The sequence below is a fragment of the Pleuronectes platessa genome, chromosome 12 (genome assembly GCF_947347685.1).
Source record: "Pleuronectes platessa chromosome 12, fPlePla1.1, whole genome shotgun sequence".
Classification (NCBI taxonomy): Eukaryota; Metazoa; Chordata; class Actinopteri; order Pleuronectiformes; family Pleuronectidae; genus Pleuronectes; species Pleuronectes platessa.
Window position 1 is genome coordinate 8,719,665 of NC_070637.1, and position 19,862 is coordinate 8,739,526.

Consider the following 19,862-nt stretch of genomic DNA (forward strand, 5'->3'; position numbering starts at 1 on the left):
AGTGGAACTTCTTCCCAAAGGAAAAAGAATATACGCCTTTCATAGAAACACACCCAACAAGAAAAAGAATAAATAGGATACTTTAATATACAATTAATCTCAGTACACTGTGGAAATCAATGACAACAGTCAGTTGGTAAAGATGAAAGACAATGACCAAAGACATTCTGATGAAATGGTGCAAACACTTAGAAAATGTGTTCAAACAGTGCAAATCAAATGCTTTAAGACCTCTAGTCATATGGTAGTACGTCATGGTCTAACGGAAGGGGAGGACAACCACAGATGACAAATGAGGAGGTGGTTGGAAAAGCACTTGGTATAAAAACAAACAAATGGTATGAGGAACCAAAAATATCACCCAGCAAATACAGGATTAAATCTTAACTATGTCAGCTTTTGCATATAAACACCAGCGCGGAGGCCTTGTGGTCTCTAAGGAATGTTGAGGATCTCTGTTCCGTTCAGAATATCTTAAACTACTCCAGTGTTTGCTTCCTGAAGGAAGTTGGAAAATAAGTACACCTTTTACCCCCTGCGTTAAAACTTTGAATTACAGCCATCACCTTTAAGCTTTGGCAGCACAACGCACTATCAGCAGGTTCAATGACTATATAATCTAGCACCCACTACGGTCTCACTTAAACACAAGTAAAGTCCAATAAAATATACACTTGTTCCACATCTTATCTGCTGGTGAGCATGACGAATGCAGAGAAGAGGCAAATATAACACAAAATATGAAACATGAACAGTTATGTTGGGATTTTTCTGCTCCTTAACTATCATTTATGAGAAAATGACAAAATATACTCAACGGTGGGATGAAGAGGAGCATGAGATTCGGACAACTTTAAAGTTTAACAGGTTCCTAAAGATGCGTAACTTCACTTTTAGAAGTTAGTGAAAATACAACAATGTATAACAATGTTTACACCGTTCTTAGCACATAAATATAACTAGAGCTCTAAGGCAAGCAATCCTAAACACCAGCAGCAGCAGGGAGGCTCAAACACACACACTCACACACTTTAAAGGCTATACGCACTCATACAAACATCTCTTAAACCCGCTCGTGGAGAACACATGAGCCAGCGGATGAAATATCCCAAGATTAAGATTGGATGACTTACAGTAACCCTGAAGATGAGGATTTATACAGTACACCAAAATGTAACATGTAAGAATGGATTTAAAAAGGTAGATTTTGCCATAAATACCTGATATACATATCTTGCTTATATTCCCTGTTAAGGCAAATATGCTCTCAGTTCGGAGGAGTGCATAAGCGTCAGTGTTTCTAATAATTGGGTGCATCTATTACCTATATTACTATATGCTACCCTCCTGTCTCTTTTCCAAAATATGCAACGTCAGTTTACAACGGTGGCTGAGGACTCGGTTCAAACACACCCTCATGAATCTATACAACCATTTTCAGAATAGTTCTTTCAATATATCAATCTATCAAAAACAACTCCAACCAGCAGGTTTCTGGTTACTTGTGGTTAGCGATGACAGTACTGAGCGTTCTTTTCAAAATATAATGCTTGTAACTCTCTGAATATGTGAAGCTGCCCCCCTAACATGTACAAAAAGCTTAAGGGAAGGGGCTCTACCGAGGGAACAGTTAAACATACAATATTCACTGTACATATCATTAACCAGAACACTCTTACTTACTAAGGGCTTGTGTAGTTATTATTTCTATAATGGTATATCTTGTAAGTTACACTTGACAACATTGGTATTACATAGGATAACTACGTACAGAATGTCGTCTGGCTAGTTTCTGACAGCTATACAAAGGGTTACAGTTTACACAGAGTTTTCCTTTGGGAACCACACAAAGATATTTGGTCGGATTTAACAGCGACTGCTGCAAATCGCGTGTGTGACGAGGTCTATATAACAATCGCCAACAAGCGACCTGCACGTACTGGATGAATGTACAGTGCTTGTCAGAGTTGGTCGCTCAACATGCAGCTGATGTTTGCCTGCGCTGTCAAAATCAGTTGCTACCGTTCACCTCACATGCACAAGCATTGTGCGTGACCACGTAAAGTTACAGACAGTGACATGTTTACATGCACAAAAACAGAATAGGTATGACTCTGCAAGTACATCAGTTTAAAACATCTTAAAAACCTTAAGTGTTTCTTATTATTTCTCCAATGAGTTAGGATTTTGCATATGCACTAATTTTAATAACATGTTACTTGCATAACTTTGTTTTACTGACAAATGGGAATTATAACACTTCCCAAATATTTTACTATTTACTTTATGCAATGTTATACCCAGCTTAGCTTCTAGATACTTACACTGAGACATTTACATCATGTGTAAGATTCCACTACAAGGAGACAAGAGCTTAACGAGAATCCATATTTATGTACCTGCAAACATGGTCACTGTCATGTGGAGTGTATGTATATCTCTGTAAATTGTTAATGCTGTACAAGAGTCATCATTATTGTGGGCATTTTAAACTAAAGGGTAAGTTTAAGAGTGCAGCTCTTGACTGAGTAGTGACGCTATGTGCAAGCTTTGCTACTACTACCATAGAGGAAGTATCAATATGTCGTACTGCTACAAGGAAAGCACTAGATCTGAATGATCCTGGTCTGGCACTGTGTAAACATTGCCTTCAGCTCGTTCTCCTGGGCCTCGTTTACAGCATCTGGCTCGGGGCTCTTCTGCACCTTTGCCACAGCAAAGTTGATGCCTTGGGTGAGTCCCGCCTGGGTGAGGCTGGCCACCTGGACCATGGAGCTCTTGATCTTGGCAAAGGGGGACACCACTCGGCTGCCGTTGCTGTCTGCAGGCGAAGGGCCGAGGCTTCCTTCCAACTGTGAGCACAGACTCCTCTGAGAGCCGCCTGAGGCCGCTGAGCTGGGCTTCTGGACGGTGAGGAGGTTGGAATTGGAGGTAGTGGACTGGACGTCTAGCTGAGATGGCCTCGGGAGCTGGGGCTCTTCCTCCTGAACGGGCGGCTCGGAGCCTGGCTGTTTGTCTGAGTTTGCTGGGTTGTTTTTAGGACAGTTTGGTGCAGAAGCTGGTGGATTCTCTCCAAACACCTCGACGGGTTTGGTCTGTGCATCCTGGACAAACTGGTGGCAGTAGGCATCAATGGGAGTACCGAAGTCAATCAAGATGGCTTCTTCAGCCACTGAGGCGGAACCTGGAGACTTGTCGTCGCTTAATTGAGAGGAGCTTTCCTGCGTTCCCTCACAGCCAGTGACCCGGATAACAGAGGGGATATTTAGCTCCACGCTACCTATAGACTGGGAGCGGCTGCCCAGTCTCGGGTTTGATGCTACAATGCCACAGCTGGGCAGAACATAGTCCACGTTTTCTAAGGAACCAGAACACGGGTGCTCTGGGTCAGAGTTATAGGAGTCTGAGTCATCTGAGATTTCAGAGTGCTCGTCTGCGATGTCTTTGCTAGGGTTGTTATCTGATGTTTCCAAACTGCTGTCCGACTTCCACAGGTTGACATGCATATTTGGTTTTAGGAAATTGACTTTTACGTCAGGCTTCGAGAAAGTGCCCAGCTTTCCGAGGGGCTTGAAGTTGCCAATGTTTACATTTGTCTTGGTCTGTTTGACTTTCTGATTGAGAGAGGAGAATTTGTTCAGGAGGAAACTTTTGCCTTGTGCCAAACCCGAGCTACCCTGGACCTGATCAGCTGGTTTGTTCTGGATCCCCATTATATCCTCATGAGGTCGACTCTGTCGCCTGAAACAAACACAAGTGAGCAAGGAACAGCTCTTAGAATTGGTTATTAGTTAAAACAGTGCTAAGATGGCCACAGATGTTTCAGATGCATTAAATCATGTGTATAATAAACTGATAATTCTCCTTATCTAAATAAAGACCAACTACTCACCTCTCAAGCTTCTTTTCAACCACTAGCATGTCCAACCCTGTGGCCTGTTTTGTTATGCGCAGCATCTCAGCTATGCATTGCAATGTATCTGAAATATGTAACAATGTACAGTGTCAACATTCTTTTCCTGCCTTTAAAGAATCTAAAGAAGTGTATTATATCCTACCTTTTCCATCATCCTCAGGATTTCGTGCCGCTGCCCTCAGCGTGTGGAAGTATCCACTCGACTCTTCATTCCTGAAATGCAAACGCATACAGCAGAACTTTGGCTTCCCAAACAGAGTAGGCTCCGGACCTGTGAAAGGAAACAAAACTTAGACCTTCCATTTTTGGCAATGTGCTTTCCTTGCATGAATCTAAATTCACTGCGATGTTGCTAAAGGGTTACTGAGAAACTACACTTTTGGGAAGTGTTGGGTGAGTCAGGGAGTGAACGAGGAACTTAACTTTTCCTTTAAGTCTGACTTCTTACCAATTTCAATCTTTTCCAAACCCTCTAAATTCAGGCGCTGGTATTGGTTGACTTTATCTGCTTCTTCGTCATAACTGCAGGGTAGTAGAATAAACGTAAGTGAATCTGTAAGAAGCATTTTTAAAGAAAATGTATGGACAATTTAAAGTCAGACTTACTAAGCAATGTAGTAGGCTTTGTCAGACAGAAGCAGCAGCACATCCACATCTTTGTTGTTCGCATCGATGAGGCTGGTGGGTAGTAAGAGAACGGTATTATGACAAAAGCTTTTCACAACCTTCCCTTTTCAAGTAACAGTGAGTGAACCCTGTGTAATTATCTGCATCCATGTATAAATTTGTTTTGAATAGTCAGATGATTGATTTGCTAAAATGTATGGTTTTTGGTCATAAATTTAACTTAAATAACCATTACATTGTCTGTGTTTATACTGAACACATCCTTCCAACATCCAAAGTGTAGGTTGTCTGGGGATACATCAGCTTTTGACAATAGTGGGAGTCAGGCTTTGATAAACATGGGGAACTTAGATGGAACAGCTAGCCACAAACCTCATGTCACAGTTGATGAGAGCCCAACCACCATGAAACTTCTCATCATCTGGCAGAAGAAGCTGCATGTAGGTCTGCAGCAGGAGGCTGACCTGCTCCTGAGCTCCTCTTTGGCTCTCTTGCTCTTTCTCCTCATGCTCCTTCTCTTTACTGAAGATGGAGTACAAGTCCTCGGTCACTGGCAGGCCCATCATTAGGTCTGCAGGGAGAGGCATTCAGTTTTTAGGACAACCTGGATACAGATACACATACGTATATAGCTATTAAATCAGCCGGTTTTTCCATACCAATGACAGCTTGTCTGTAAGCATCCCTGAAACGGTTCAGATAGTAGCGGTTGGCTGAGTTCACGCCATCCTTCATCACGCCAGCCAGTTTTCTCTCCCCGGTCCTGGTGAAATCTCCCTAAAACACATCAAACAGTTAAACTGACCGTCTGTCATCTCAGCCCTTTTCCAAAAAGATCAGTCCATACTTGTCATTCTGATGTGTTTAATTCACGGAAATACTGTCAACTGATTTATGAGTCCTAGTCAAAGAGAAAGCTTGTGTCTCAATGGCTGAAACAACTCCACCACTGTTTTTTAAGCAAACACTGATTCAGATGTAAACGTGTGCAAAGTCAATCGGGTTACCTTGAGCGCTGCTGTTCCCGCGTACTGTCTGCTGATGGTGTCTCCATTGTTGGCCCACATGATCTGATAAATCCTGTAGCACTTGACAGGTAGAGGCTGCTCTGGAGGCATCACACCCAGTTTCTTCAGCTGCAGGAAGAGGTAAAAAAAATGTTTGTCCTTGGGCAGGAACTGTGCGTACATTGAGATGTCTCTCTTTTAAGTTACAGAAAGGTCTGCTCATGCCCACTTTTACGAACCACTCTATTTACAATGGTATTCAATGATTAAATGTTACACATGATGAATATGGTGGAGTCTCTGTAGACAGTCAAATAATAGACCGTTTGAGCTGAATAATAGACAGCGGGGTTGGTGGGCACTATATAACTAATCTTTGCTCTTTGTAGTTCAGTGGTGCATGAACATCCATTGTCTAATGTTAACTGTCTGTGTGATCTGCATTCACATTAGTAAACAGTTGCAGAAACATAAGTGTAACTGCCTACCAAATAATAGAAGGCATTAATTTGACAAGTGAATCTAATGAATGAGACTTTGTAAATCACTTTGTAATTCCAACTTTATAAGTAGTCAAATAAATGATAAAGGAAATTTATGATAATGTTGATTATTCTAGATTATAAATGTTGGAATCATTTCTAAAACATTACTTCTTTTAAAAAAAAAAACTAAATTAACAGCAACACTGACCATGTGTATTAACTCTGAACAATACTTGATTATTGCAATTACTCACGCTCTTCATAGGCTATTGGCAGATAGAAGCTTTAAGAGTCTGAGAAGTTAACTTTATTTATCTTTACATGAGGAACTAAAGTCTAAAACACTGGTAGTGGCAAAAGTAAGTTATCTTTACTGAGCAGCATCGACAAGGAACCGCAGACGTGTGAGTGTGATGAGACATTCATGTTCATTTCCTTGCCTGCGCCCAGACAAAGAAAACCTCTCACCTGTTGTTCCATCACTGCCCGAGCAATGGCCGCCTGAACAACATTGGTCCGGTCCAGACAGTCCATGCAGTTGACTCGGAAGATTCCCTCCTGCTTGCAGATGACTCCTGCTTGGTCGACCCTGACAGAGAAAGATGTGTTCACAGTAGTGACATCCATATGGTTAAGATATGTCAGACACTAGGAACACATGCTATGGTCTACTGGGGGATTATTGTTGCTTCCTGTCTAATATCTAGCCGTCATTTTATTGGTATTTCTCTCAAAGGTAAAATACCGGCATGATGCTTACCAGGCCCATTTCATGTCAGTGATGAGATCAGAAATTGCATCGGTCAGTATTTGCACATTCTCAAACCTCATGCCCCGGCTAAAAAATAGGATGTAAGAAACATTAAGGGGAAGTTAATGCATTGTGGCATAATAGTTTTGTTTTATGTACATTCATGAACAAGTTTCATTTCTGAGGGAAGCGTCTCTCTTACCAGTGCTCATGGAAGTCAAATGAAACATATGTGAGGTTTGGGTTGTTGTAGAGCAGGACTTGCTTTAGATACCCGTCCCCAATCACCTTCTCTCGTCCAGTTTGATCCACTAAGTTAATAATAACCTGAAGAAGACAATAAACAATGCTGTCATTTAACGTAGCGAGTGCCCCTTTAAGCCATAGAAACACACTGTGATGTTAAATATCAGAGGACCGAAAAATGAATTAACACTTCTCATGGCGTCTTCACACATGGACAAAGTTTACTTTAAGAATCCATTAATTCTGCTCACGAATGAAGCATGTGGTAGTTCACACACTTGAACCTCAGTCTGAACAAATGTTTCACAGTCACAGATGGCTGAACAACCACAGTCATGATACATTTTAAATAGAAATTCAAACCAAGACTTATGCATGTTTGCAGTCCAAAAAATACACTAAGCACATACCACAGCATACACATAGGGAAATGACTCACCTGTTTCTGGTAGAGTTTAAGCTGCTCTTCAAAGTGATCGGCAAAGTAAGACATAGTCTCCTTCTCTCCTAAAACATAAGCAAATATGAAAATGATTTTCATATGTCCAACTCTGGGATAAAACATTAAAAAAAATTGCATGCAAGATTTAACATAAATGTAACTATAAAGAAAGAAGTGCTGTTTTCTGTGCCAGCTAAGAAGAACAAGACAAGTAGAGCAGGGACAAATGACTGACATGATAACTATATCTGGCTGATGAGCTAAACACAGCTCAAATACACAAGACTGGTGTGTGAGAAGAGAACACTGGTATTGAATTTTTTTTTTAAAGTACAACCATAACAAAGTGTGGAAGTGGAAGGTCCATTATACTCAACGACAGCCTTGGAAAAATGCTCTCTATAAGATCATATGCAGTATGCTGCAGCCGTGCTGACCTTTCTCTAAGCGTGGCCGGGGATTGTAGCGGTACCCGGCCTGGCTCCAGAAGAGAGGCACAGAGCCACGAGACTGCACAAAGGACAGAGTGTGACTGTGCACGTGGATCAACTGCTCTGTCTCCACATAATTAGCCACATGGCCATCTGTATCCACTCCCCTGCGTTTGTACCGCATCCCTTTGGGAAAAGAGAATAAATCAACAAACAGCCAGATTATTTATATCACAGATGAAGACACAATTGTCTACCAAGTTAATCCAAGCTTTTTGAGAGAGAAGTCCTATCAGTTCTAATCACAAAGCGGAACCAACACATTTGGGCTGAATCAGGGCTGAATCAGAGCTCAAGCATGACCTTTGGGCCTCTACCTGCACGGTGGCGGCTACGTCTGGAGATCAGTGCCACAGTGAAGCGAGGATGGATGTCATCAACACAGGTGACCTCCTGTGGCGGTGTCTCAGGGCTGCTCCTCTCCTCGTCTGATGTCTCATTGTAGTTCACCACCAGTTCCTCCACTTGTACAAATCCCTGGATGATTGGTATCACCCAGAAGTCGATCTCTGGGACCTGGAGCCGTCAAAGGGAAAAATAAAAGGCTGATAAGGAAGCGCCACAAAGTCCACCAAGTTTTCAAAATAGATATCCTCCATACTTATCTCCTCTATTCCCTCAGTATTTCCATACACTGCTGACAATGCTCGAATTATCAGAACATGCAACTGCCACATTTACTGAGAAGACCAGCTACATTCTTTGAGCTGACAATTGTAAAGTAAATACCATAACCGTTTCCACAATTGTCATTGAATCAAATCTGGGCCTTTATTCAATTCTAAAATAAATAAACAATAATAAACGGTACCAGTCTGTATTTCTATGTGGTTACCTGAAGGTCAATAAGGTCCTGGATCATGTGTTTATTCCAGAAGAAACGGTCATCCACCTTTCATAAAGGTCAAAAACTACAATTAGGGAGACATTTTACAATCCACATACATATGTTAAGTCCAACTTTATGCGTCTATTTCTCTCCAAACCTGTTTCCATAGGGGTAAGCCGGTCTTTTCGGAGTCTCCTTGACGCTGCACTGTGTTTGTCAGGTCGTAGGTCACGCTGTAGTAGAAGGAGTCGGAGTCCATGAACACCTTGTACAGCTCATCCAGCAGCCGCCTCTCCAGTCGCTCCTTCTCTTTGTTCTCCTTCACCTGGAAGGCAGGGGAATACTGGATTGGATGGATGGATAGAAAAGAGCGGTCAAACCAAAGAAACCAAAAACCCATGAGAACAGCAAAACAAAGGGGAAAGGATAGGAAAGGTATAGTGGTTTTGAAGAGAAGAGTGCATTTAATGGGTTAAACACAATAATACCTTTTTCTTGATGGGCACAGCCACATTAGACTTGATCTGACTCAAGGTTTTCATCAGAAACTTTGACTCGTCGGGAGACGGGGCCAGTCTCTCTGGTTTGTCGATTCCAAAGTGATGCTTCTTGCACAGCTGAAAAAGTTAGTTTTAAAAAAGTTCCATTACACAACATGACATAGATATTAAGATAATAAATAACTCTGTTTGATACCAACTGGAAGTTCTCAAAACCAGAGTGTCTGTGAGACTCAAAGTGCAGAACAAGAACACTCAAACTTCTATTGACTACTCACAGTACAGCTAAAAACTAAAGGAGTACACAGTTCTCCTCTTGACTCTCTGGTGCAGTAAAAAATGGCACAGCTACACTGGTCTATAGGATCTCTAGGGACAATGCAGGAGGAATGATCACTGTGCAGACGGAGTCTAGAAGCCAATCAAAGAACTATCACCCTCCTCTTTGTTTACTCACTTGGAAATATTCTGTCTCACCATCCATGAAGCCCCCCTGAAAGCAACAGTCAACTTCCTATGAGATCCATTACAGCAATTTTATGGCTGCATTTAATTTTCCACTCTAAACGTGTGGGTGGAAAATAAAACAGATCTTTTAAAAAGAGAAAAATAAAATAACAACTACATCTCATTTTGCACCACTGTTATCTTCAGGATGAATCACTCAATGACACATAAAGGGTATTCTTGGGCGAATGAAAACATTTTAGGATTCTCCCAGGCACTGTTAGAATGCTTGTCAGGGAGGCTGAATACAATAACTAAAAGACAACTTCCCGTATCTCATTCACAGTATTATCATGCACACCTCCAGCTCCAGCTCCTGGGGCTCTTCGTCAGACAGAGGAATGACAGCTATCTTGGTGATCTTGTAGACTTTGTGGTTGCCGGGTAAATGGCCCACCAGCGCTTTCTGGCGGATTAGTACGAGGCCAAGAGGAAGATCTGCAGAGATGAGAGAGGAGAAGGGGGAGATGAGTCATGGGTGCAGAATTCCTCACATTCTGAAAGGTGTGAAGAAAGCAGCTGCACACCAAATTTTCTTTTATAAAAGGCAACACCACAAGACATCTAGTTAATAAATATTTAAATCGTTTTAATCCATCTGATTTACCAGAATAATACATTTTCATCATTCATTTTCTTGTGATGAATATCATCACAAACCTCCAAACCAAAGACCACAGAGTCACACAGTTAGCAAAAACAGATTAATCATCACCATCAGCTCACCCCTCTTCATAACTACACACGTTTCAAAAACAATTAGCACATTTCTTTCACACGTTTCCATCTGAATAAGGAGCGTCATAAAGCATTGGATGATTCGGTAACTCATATCTCCACAGATAGAAAATACTGGCACTGATGTTTCCGTTCAATGTTTCACATCCTCCACTTACCTGTGTGAAGCTGTATCTTTCCAATGACACCTTCCACCAAACCCAGACACACTGGATTCCAAGCCAACAGCAGGTCTGTGGCTGAAAGAAAAACAGAGACATGAAACTTCAGTACAGTGGTTTGGCAACACAGCTCAGCCTTAATATGCTTTAAGTCAGATAAGCAGCTAGGATACAGTGTTAGATATTCGTAAGCACAGAATTCAAATTGAGGTCTTTAGTTATCTGTTAAAATATTAGAGACACACATAATATCACATTTTCTTTCAGTCACAGCTAAATGTTCACACTAAACACTTCAGGTTTGAGTTAACAAAGCAGAAAGTACCTCACGACAGTGGCACGAGTTCCTGTTACTACTGTCAAAAACAACACTCTCACCTTTCACCTCAAAGACACAAAGACTTGGTAAAGAACTTGTCAGTTAGAACTCATACAGAAGGACATCACTAAATCGGTGATGTAGGTCTGTGATTCATTTTCCTTATTTATATAAAATGTACATTGTAGAGAGGAAAGTGACATTTGACTGAAGAAAAAACTACCCTGTCTCCATTTTCTAAAGTTTTTCAAACAGCGGGCACAAACTGGAAGACTTCAGTGATGGATTAAACATCACGGTGGAGGAAAACTATTAAATTGTGATGGGTGTGACAAGGGTGGGGAACATCAACTGTAGGGAAGCAGTAGACAATGATTCTTCCTGTTCCACTCGCCAGAGAAATTCATGTGGGAAAACTGGCTGAGCGCCCCTACCAGGAAGGTAGAAAGAAAATAAAAAACAGAGAAGAGGCAGACTAAAGCAGTTCCACAACTTCACTCACGATGAGTAATATCATGGAAGTACTTCACAGTGTTCTGGTGAGAGAAGCGGAAACCCAGCGAGGAGTGGAAACCCTTTTTCCAATTAAATAATGAAAGAGTGTTGCAACTAAAAACCTGTTCAGGATGGCTGCACGGCCCATACGACTCCAAGTGATAAGGAGGAGAACACGCACAGACAGCCCTTTGGCTGGGTCCAAACTTTTCTTTCACTTTATAAGGGGATGTTCATTTTCATTTATCAGGGAAGCATGACCGATTCTTTGACACAGCAGCAGTTGCCTTTATATCTGAACCATGCTTTACCGAACTCAGCTGCACATAACATGCCGGTTTGAGTCTGTTTGTGTTGAGCATTAATGCTGTTTTACATGGTGCCGATTTAAAATGAATGGAGCTATAGATTCCAAAGAACTCAGTGTGTTAAAAACTGTCATCAGTGTCATCGTGGTTAGTGAGCTGACATTGTTATTTCCGCTCAGTTACAGCCTGATCTAAATACAAAAGGTCACGTCTATTCTCCAGTGTGTAGCATAAGAGGCAAAGTAAGAAGTTTGGAGTCGGTCTTGGGTGTTGGCACTCCCGAAATGAAGGCTAGGACGAGGATTTCAAGACATGGGAATGGCGCATACACTCGTACTGTCAAAAATATAGTTTTGATCAACATAGCTGGGTGATCTAAAGCTGTAAATGATATGAATAACGTTCATTACACACATGAACGAGTGGCAGATACCAGAGTGAGATTATACTAAACCTCTGAGGTGATGTACATACACAGTGACAGCGACACCTCTAACAGAATGTGAGTTAATCCCAGACAGGCCAGGAAGCACAGAGGTGTAATTTCACCCCAACAGGTAACATTGACAAAGGTTAGCTTCCTGTACATCCCCGGCTGCCGTGGAGGACCGAGCTCTCATGTAAAAGCGGACAGTACGTACCAGGTCTCAGCGCCATGGTCCCATCTTTTCGGCTGCACCACAGAGCCCGGTCCCCGCTCTGGAGAATGTACTCGTCCTTGGCTTGAAACAGCTCCATGTTTTTCCCTTCACGTAAACACACACGCACCAACAAACAACAAGCTACTAGCTGGCTGAGCAGTCAAGCCAGGTCCCGTTAATGCACAACTTCCACGTCTTGGAGGTGAACCGCTGCTAGCCACGGTTAGCTCTGCTTCCCACCGAGGAGCTACGGCAGCTAGCTACCTAGCGAGCTAGCAGCGGCGGCGGCGGCAGCAGCTGGATGCGTGTCGGATGTGTTTATTCCAAATCTACGCATGTTGGTCATTTAATTCCCTTCCGGGTGGAGAAGTGTCCCTTCCCACTAGCATGTCGGGCACAGAGTAGGTTAACACATCAATGAACGAGATAGAGTGAGTTCCAGACAGCAGCTGCTATGCGTGTGTGCGGGTGTGTGTCCGGCGTAACACACCGTTTCCTGCTCCAAACAATGACACGTGACATTTGACTTAGCCGTCATCATCTCAAGTATTAGTTTCTTGTATTTCCTCTGCAGGGTATGTTCCATGACATTAGTTTGTCCTTTTTGTTAAAATTACATTTCAGGGGAAAGCAACACAGAAAACGTATGTTCTGTTTAAAGTTTTATGAGAGGGATGATTATTAATTACAGGATTATAAACCCCAAAACAAATAATAGTGAATTTCTATTCTGATGTAGGTAATTTGTAGAGTAATAAAGTGTGTTTGTAGAGAAACCCCACCAGTCATGTCTCCATCCATGTAGGGTTAATGGCACAAATATGTTGTCAGTTATGACTCAGCCGGGCCCTGGGGGTGAAAGCAGAGAGCAGCTGAACGCAAGCAGCGACTCACTGTGTCACTGAAAACTCTCAGATCATAGCTAAGCTGGAAGAACAAACAATTGTACATGGAAAACATGTATTTCTATAGTAGTGAGTAACCATGTACACATTCTGTTCAGATTTAGATGTATGTACATGGGGACCTCAAAAGTTATAGATAGTGTATATAATTAACTGGATTTGTGTTTCATGAAAATGTTTCACGTCCCATTCAAGAGGCAGCTTCAGTTATGTTAATTGGCCAGTCATTGATAAGTGACAAGCCCATAATCATTTCATAAAAAGGCTATAAATGCAGTGAGGAAATTAAGTGCTGAAGGAATAAGGTAATCAACAGTTTATGGATAACTGTTTTGGTAAGTCAATTTGGAAACAGAAATATCAAACACACTCCAGATCCAGCTTGTAAATTCTATGATTTTCTTTGTCTCATGTGATCTTAATCTACAGTAAATACCAGTGGGTGTGCAATTGTTCATCAGGCCAAACAAGAAATTTGATGAGCTTTTGCATCAGTAAATTACAATGATTGTTTTTCACTATTCTGACATATTAAAGAATAAGTAATAATTTGTGGATTTGTAAATATTTAAAGTAATTGTTCATTGCAGTCCTCAAAGTAAAACAGTTTCTCAGATTCTCTCAGAATTTACAAATAATATCATACTGCAAGTGTCCTAAAAATAATACTAAGGATAATAAATAAATGAATAAATCAGTCTCTGACATTGCATCATTTATGAGGACCCAAATATTAGGCAAAATTCATGTCAAATACATTTTTATTTTCAACCATACCAACCAGATTGAACTTCGTTCAACAATGCAACAGCCTGCTACTCATAATATGTGATCAATACAAAGCCACAATCTATTATATTTAACAGTGTGTTAGGCAGTGACTCTACATTACAGTTGTCCTTTGATTGTATTACAGTGATACATTACTACACAAACAATCAGGGTAATCAGAAAAATGATTATGAATGATTGAAGATTATAACTGACTGTAATTTGGGCATTTTCTCACAGTTGTTATTTTAAAGGCTTTTAGGCCATTTCAGTGTCAGTGTTATTGCAGATTGTGGCTTTGGTAGTTATACTAGGATAATTATGACAATCTTCAGCTGTAACTCCTACCTAGCACTAAGTGCTGATTGTCTCACATCTCAAGTAAGATACGCCACCTCACCTCCATTTGTCATTATACATTCGTAAATGTACCAAAATACTATATAATGATATATAAATACTGATATAATGTTTTGAAATAACAAGTAAACCAATGCACATACAAACACACAAACACATCAATCAAAAATTGTGTAACTGATATATTTCAATCGTAGTGCTGCTGAACGTTCAGCATTTCAATGATGGCAAAGTGCAAAGATGGCAAAATCAGTTATGCAGCACAAAGCAGCGTCTAACAAACATATTCAGTGTGTTGTGTGATAAAGCAGCTCAAACATGGCCATGTGGCCATAAAGGGGAAAATGCTTCCTTAAAGCCCCGAATGTTTGCACTCGTGTTCTAACTAATGAGCTGAGTGGATTAAGAAAAGCCCCATACAATATTTGATCGAGACAAAAAGCAACTACACGTTACATTTCTTAAGAAAATACCTCTAGATTTATTCCATTTAGTGATAAAGGCCTCTTATTCAAACTTTAATTTGACCAGAAATTTTTGTCAACACCTTGATCATGACAGCTGTCTTATTATGAAGACATTGGCACTACATAGAAGGCAACAACATTGGCTTGAAGAAGATGACTGGACTGATCTACCATCAAGAATGTGCTGAATGGCAGGGAATACCAACACTGTTAATGCATGCAACTTCTACAAATGCTGCAGATAGAGGAAGAGGAGAGTTAGCCAGAGCTGACGTGTTCACAATCAAATATGCAGCATGTTATCTTTCTCTCCTCCGGATTATGAAGTGTGCAGTCATTATGATATCTCCTTTGCCATCTCAATATTCTCCTTGGTGATCATGCTGGGCTCCCCTTTCTGTGTCAGGTTGTCTCCCTCCATTGATGTGTCGCCAGCAGCTTTGGCTGGCTTATCCTCCAGCTGCTCCAGTTCTTCCAGTATGTTCTGAACACGACGGACTCCATCCCGTCGCCCCTGCCGTACATCTAAACGACCCTCTGGGTCAACTGAGTCCAGCGCTAAGAGCTCTTTGGTCAGCAGTTCCTCAAGCAACAAGTACCCCTTACCATACTTCTTTCCATCGAAACATTTCACCTCTTGCTCCAGTTTGGCAACCCGTTCAACTATCTGCTGTACCTTAGCCAGGCCTGGGTGGATTGGGCACTGAGCGGCATGTTCAGCCTCTTCCTTTGCAGGTGAAACCTCTGGGGGAACAGCCGTCATGTCCTGGGCTTCTGGTTTTGGAGGTATTTGAACCGTGATATCTGCAGTGTGCTGCTGTGGTTGCTCTGGTTTCTGGGGCGGCTGGAACTGTTGCTGCTGCTGCAGTAACTGTTCAGGCTGCTGAGGCTGTGGAGATGGAGGAGATGGCGCCTGCTGGAAGTGTTGAGGTTGCTGGAACTGATGAGCCAGATGGGACTGCTGAGGTTGAGGGAAATGCTGAGGTTGCTGAAACTGCTGAGGTTGATGGTACTGCTGAGGTTGGTGGTACTGCTGAGGTTGATGGAACTGCTGAGGTTGCGGGAAATGCTGAGGTTGAGAGACCTGCTGAGGCTGCTGAGGCTGCTGAGGCAGAGGCTGTTGGAAGAGTTGAGGTTGTGGAGGCTTTTGGATGTCAGCTTCTGTGTTCAGTGGCTGGGGGAGCTGCGTGTTCTCAGGTTTCTGCTGCGTGCTTTGTTGTTCCTGTTCTATTTTCTGAGTCGGTTCTTTCGTGAGGACATGAGCCTTAGGAGTTAAAAAGAAGTAACAATCAAGGTCAACACATACTGATGTAAAAAAATATTTTTCAAAATAAAATAAAAATCAATGTGAAAGCACACAAAAGTTAAATCACCTGTGGTCTTTCTCCAAGCACCTGCGTTACAATGGGTGACTGACTTCTGATATGAGCCGGGAGATGAATAGACGAAGAATCCCGGTGTTGAGGAAACAATATCGGAGATGCCCTTTCCCTGGGAGGCTGCATTGCTGCAGAGTAGCCCGGCCATTCGTCTGACTGAACGCGATGAAACGGCTGCGGGTGCTCTGGATAGGGGATGCGCTGGGAGTAGACCGAGGGATTTAACTGAGCCTGTGTTTGCGCTTGGCTTCCTCCGCCCTCATGGATCACTCGGATAGGGATGTAACCTGCTTGAAGACCGGTGCTGCCGGGCCGCGGGGGCTGGTGATGCGGGGCCGTATAAACCTAATGAAATAAATAAAAAAATCTAACTGAAACAGTAAACATTCACTTTTTCGCAATTTATATTTTCATTTATTTCTGCATTCATTTTTGCTTCATGCCATGACCTACCTCTGCTGTTTGTGGAACAGGGGAGCCGACCTTTCCAGGATCAGGGGAGCAGCTGTCTGAAGGGCTGTGTAACGGTGATCTGGGCCGGCAGTGGAGCCCTGGTGTGGGGGAAGGTGTTCGACCGTCACTCCGGATATTCTGTGCAGTGGTCGGGTGGATGTAGGAAAAACATGGATGCTGTTGCTGCCTGAGTTCTGCGCCCTCATGGAAGACTGGGATGGGAACGTAACCCGGGCGAAGAATCGGGTGCTTCATCTCCCTCACAAAGCTCTTCTGGGTCTCCTGAGGGCTAGGTTCTGGTGGTATGTTGGGTCCATTTGCTGATACTTCTCTCACCTGTAACACAACAAAGTGTATTGATATGATGGTAAACAGTTAACATCAAGAATCATGTTGTTTATTTACAACACAAGGTCAGACAAAGGAAAGATAAATAAATGAAACGATTCTAAGCAGTTGGAGGACTTCATAAGTAGCAACACGTCTCCTTCACATATATTGAAGTTACTTTACCACACAAATTTTAAAGCAACATTATTTGTCAATATAGTAATGTCATTTACAGTTAACCCTACAAACTTGTTGACAATTATTTATAATCAATGAATATTCCAAAAAATAAGTAATAACATTTTCAAGATATTCTTTCTTATAGTTGAGTAAAAAATGTATTAAATAAACTATTTGGGAACTAATTCCTCTGCTAAGAGATTTTTAAATGAAATAACATACATTCAAAACAGAAATAAATTATCATGAATTCAACAATCTTATCTGAATAAGTGCAGCTAAACAAGCTATCTGCATGTTATTACTATCAAACAACCGGATGGTTTTAGGAACCTGGAGGTATTTTAATAGGAAAGTGCTCTCAGCCATGAGATAAAAGGTTAGAGTTCAAAATGTAGCATTTCCACAGAGGGATGCCAAAAGTATCACCTCTCTGAGCATTTGATAAATAGCTTGTGATCCACCAAGAGACTCTGGTGCATTTGAGCAACCACTGCGCTTGTTTTTGATATTTTTTCTCCAATCGGTCTGACATCCCTCAGCTGGCCGTGTTTCCTGACTCATCCCCTCAACAACAGTTTGGCACACCCTCTAAACTAACAAAGATAGTGGTTGGGGTTTCCCATTCCTGGGTGTCAGACAATTCAGGAATAACACTGTAAATTTACATTAGCCAAAGAATATCTATTTTCATTATAATTATTTTTACAGTATATCAAGTGAGTTCAGAGAGACACAAGCAACAGGTCAACTGGTAGTTTAGTTTCACGCCACACTACATTTATAAATAAGCCAGTGGTGTGTTTCCCACTCTAAAGTCTATGGTTTCCCCACATAGACAGAGTTATGAAATAGCTGTGAACGACCCTTTGCCCTCTGCCATTTCAGCCCCAGCACCATTGCACCAATTGTATCCCCTGACAGCTGTTACTTCGCAGCAGATTCGTAGGGACACTAACTTTGGACAACGGTGCCATGTCTCTGAGACGAACGATCAGCAGCTGGCAGCGTGTGGGGCTTCACTTCATCCTCGCAGACCCTGTCACTGCTCTCAGATCATGAATTATTCACACACACGGCGTCCGACTGGCTCCACAGGCCAAAGCGAGCCGGACCACCCTCAATCCATGTAAGGCAAAAAGTTTAACGCGAGCTGGACGTCGCGGTGTGTTTTCCGAACCCCTGGACAGACACTCTATTAAAATAGTGGAAGCTCATCGTGGGTACACGCTGCAGCGGAGTGAGTCATCGAGTAATAATAACAGAGTTGGATCATGTCACGGGAACATAGCGGGGTTGATCAGCCGGTATAATGGGCTCATGAGCCGCCTGTGAGGGGGAGGAGACGGTGCCGAGCCAAAGCAGGCCCACAGTCAACAGGGTTAAATATAACAGTGATGTGGCGACACGCTGAATTCCAGGAAAAACACGCACTGAAACCAACGTAGCGACATGCGTGGATATCCTCTAAAGCATGAAGCAACTTTATCCAGGGGCTCTTCTTCTTCTTTTTTTTTTACCTTTTTCGTGTCGTGTCTCGGGTCATTCCAGGTTGTCGTCCGGTTGTGGTGGTCCACGAAGAATGGCCACCCCGTCTGCGGGTCGATCTTCACCTCCCAGCCGAGCGGCAGGGGCTCGCTGTCATTATTTGCCATTGCCAGTGTGGGCGACTGTGTCTTCATGCCGTTCATGTTTGGCTGGCTGTCGACTACTGAGACATTTTTATACGGGCGACGGACGCTTTAAAAGATTCCTCCAAGTGACGTGGTAAAGTGGGCTGGAAGTTTCTCGAAATAGCCGGGTTAATGTCGGGGGCGGACGGCGCTGGATACGCGGTGGCACGGCTCCTCCAACTTGTTATGGCGCAGCAGACCACCCTCTCTCTCCGTGCGCAGACATAAAGTGAACCTTTGCTCTGCATTCATTATTCAGCTGGAGAAGCAAGGTTTAGAGCCTACTGCAGCTGTGGCGGAAGTGACAGTCTCATATTCACCTGCTGCTTTTTACCATCGAGCTGGATGGAAATCTCTAGAAACTGCGCGGAGCCTCTCAAGAAGCTTCCAGACATGCACTGAACTCCGGATGATCTCTGCAGGGAAGGGGGGTATGAAATAACGCACATGTCCGAACGAGAGGCTCCGGACAGATCCCAGGTCGAAACTCTGGATAACGTCAACATAAAAAATACAAAAAGCGGTTACAAACATGATAATAAGGGCCAATGGCAGTTTAGATGTGCTCTAAACAAACTTACATTAAAGGTTCAGCGTGTAAGGTTTCAAGTTTTATTTGTCATATGCAGTTAACAGGGTCAACAGTACAGTGAAAGTTGTTGGACAAGAAGAAACTGGTCGGCTCAGCAGTGCAATAGTAAAAAAAAAGAGCTTACTATTAAAGAAGCCAAATGCAATACAGAACTAAGACTATATACAGGTGCTTGAACTTAAACTGTATGGAGTGTTTGTGTATAGTTATTGCACTGTTTGTGTATATAAGATTTAGGTGAAAGGGATCTTTTGTCTGAAATTGAATATGAAATAATCCTAGTGATAAG

At 42.3% G+C, this 19,862-nt stretch overlaps 2 protein-coding genes across 3 annotated transcripts; both read right to left on the reverse strand.

The window, feature by feature from the left end:
* Positions 1–64: 64 nt before the first annotated feature.
* Positions 65–12,947, reverse strand: inpp5f (inositol polyphosphate-5-phosphatase F). 2 transcript variants are annotated; one of them, XM_053436401.1, is made up of 20 exons: positions 12,464–12,947; positions 10,698–10,778; positions 10,103–10,239; positions 9,283–9,411; positions 8,952–9,119; positions 8,801–8,857; positions 8,283–8,481; positions 7,912–8,091; positions 7,472–7,539; positions 6,989–7,113; positions 6,796–6,873; positions 6,504–6,624; positions 5,551–5,679; positions 5,203–5,320; positions 4,916–5,114; positions 4,523–4,594; positions 4,365–4,438; positions 4,059–4,187; positions 3,893–3,980; positions 65–3,741 (listed from the first exon to the last, which is right to left on the reverse strand). In XM_053436401.1, exons 1-20 carry the CDS (start codon positions 12,558–12,560, stop codon positions 2,607–2,609), a joined length of 3,384 nt encoding a protein of 1,127 aa, XP_053292376.1. In that variant the 5' UTR covers positions 12,561–12,947; the 3' UTR covers positions 65–2,606. The 2 variants fall into 2 exon arrangements, with proteins under 2 accessions (XP_053292376.1, XP_053292375.1); XM_053436400.1 differs by having other exon boundaries at positions 8,952–9,137.
* Positions 12,948–14,111: 1,164 nt separating this feature from the next.
* bag3 (BCL2 associated athanogene 3) lies at positions 14,112–19,337 on the reverse strand. Its single transcript, XM_053436604.1, has 4 exons — positions 18,829–19,337; positions 16,799–17,134; positions 16,340–16,690; positions 14,112–16,230 (listed from the first exon to the last, which is right to left on the reverse strand). The coding sequence occupies exons 1-4, from the start codon at positions 18,997–18,999 to the stop codon at positions 15,304–15,306; spliced, it is 1,785 nt and encodes a 594-aa protein (XP_053292579.1). The 5' UTR covers positions 19,000–19,337; the 3' UTR covers positions 14,112–15,303.
* Positions 19,338–19,862: the final 525 nt, after the last annotated feature.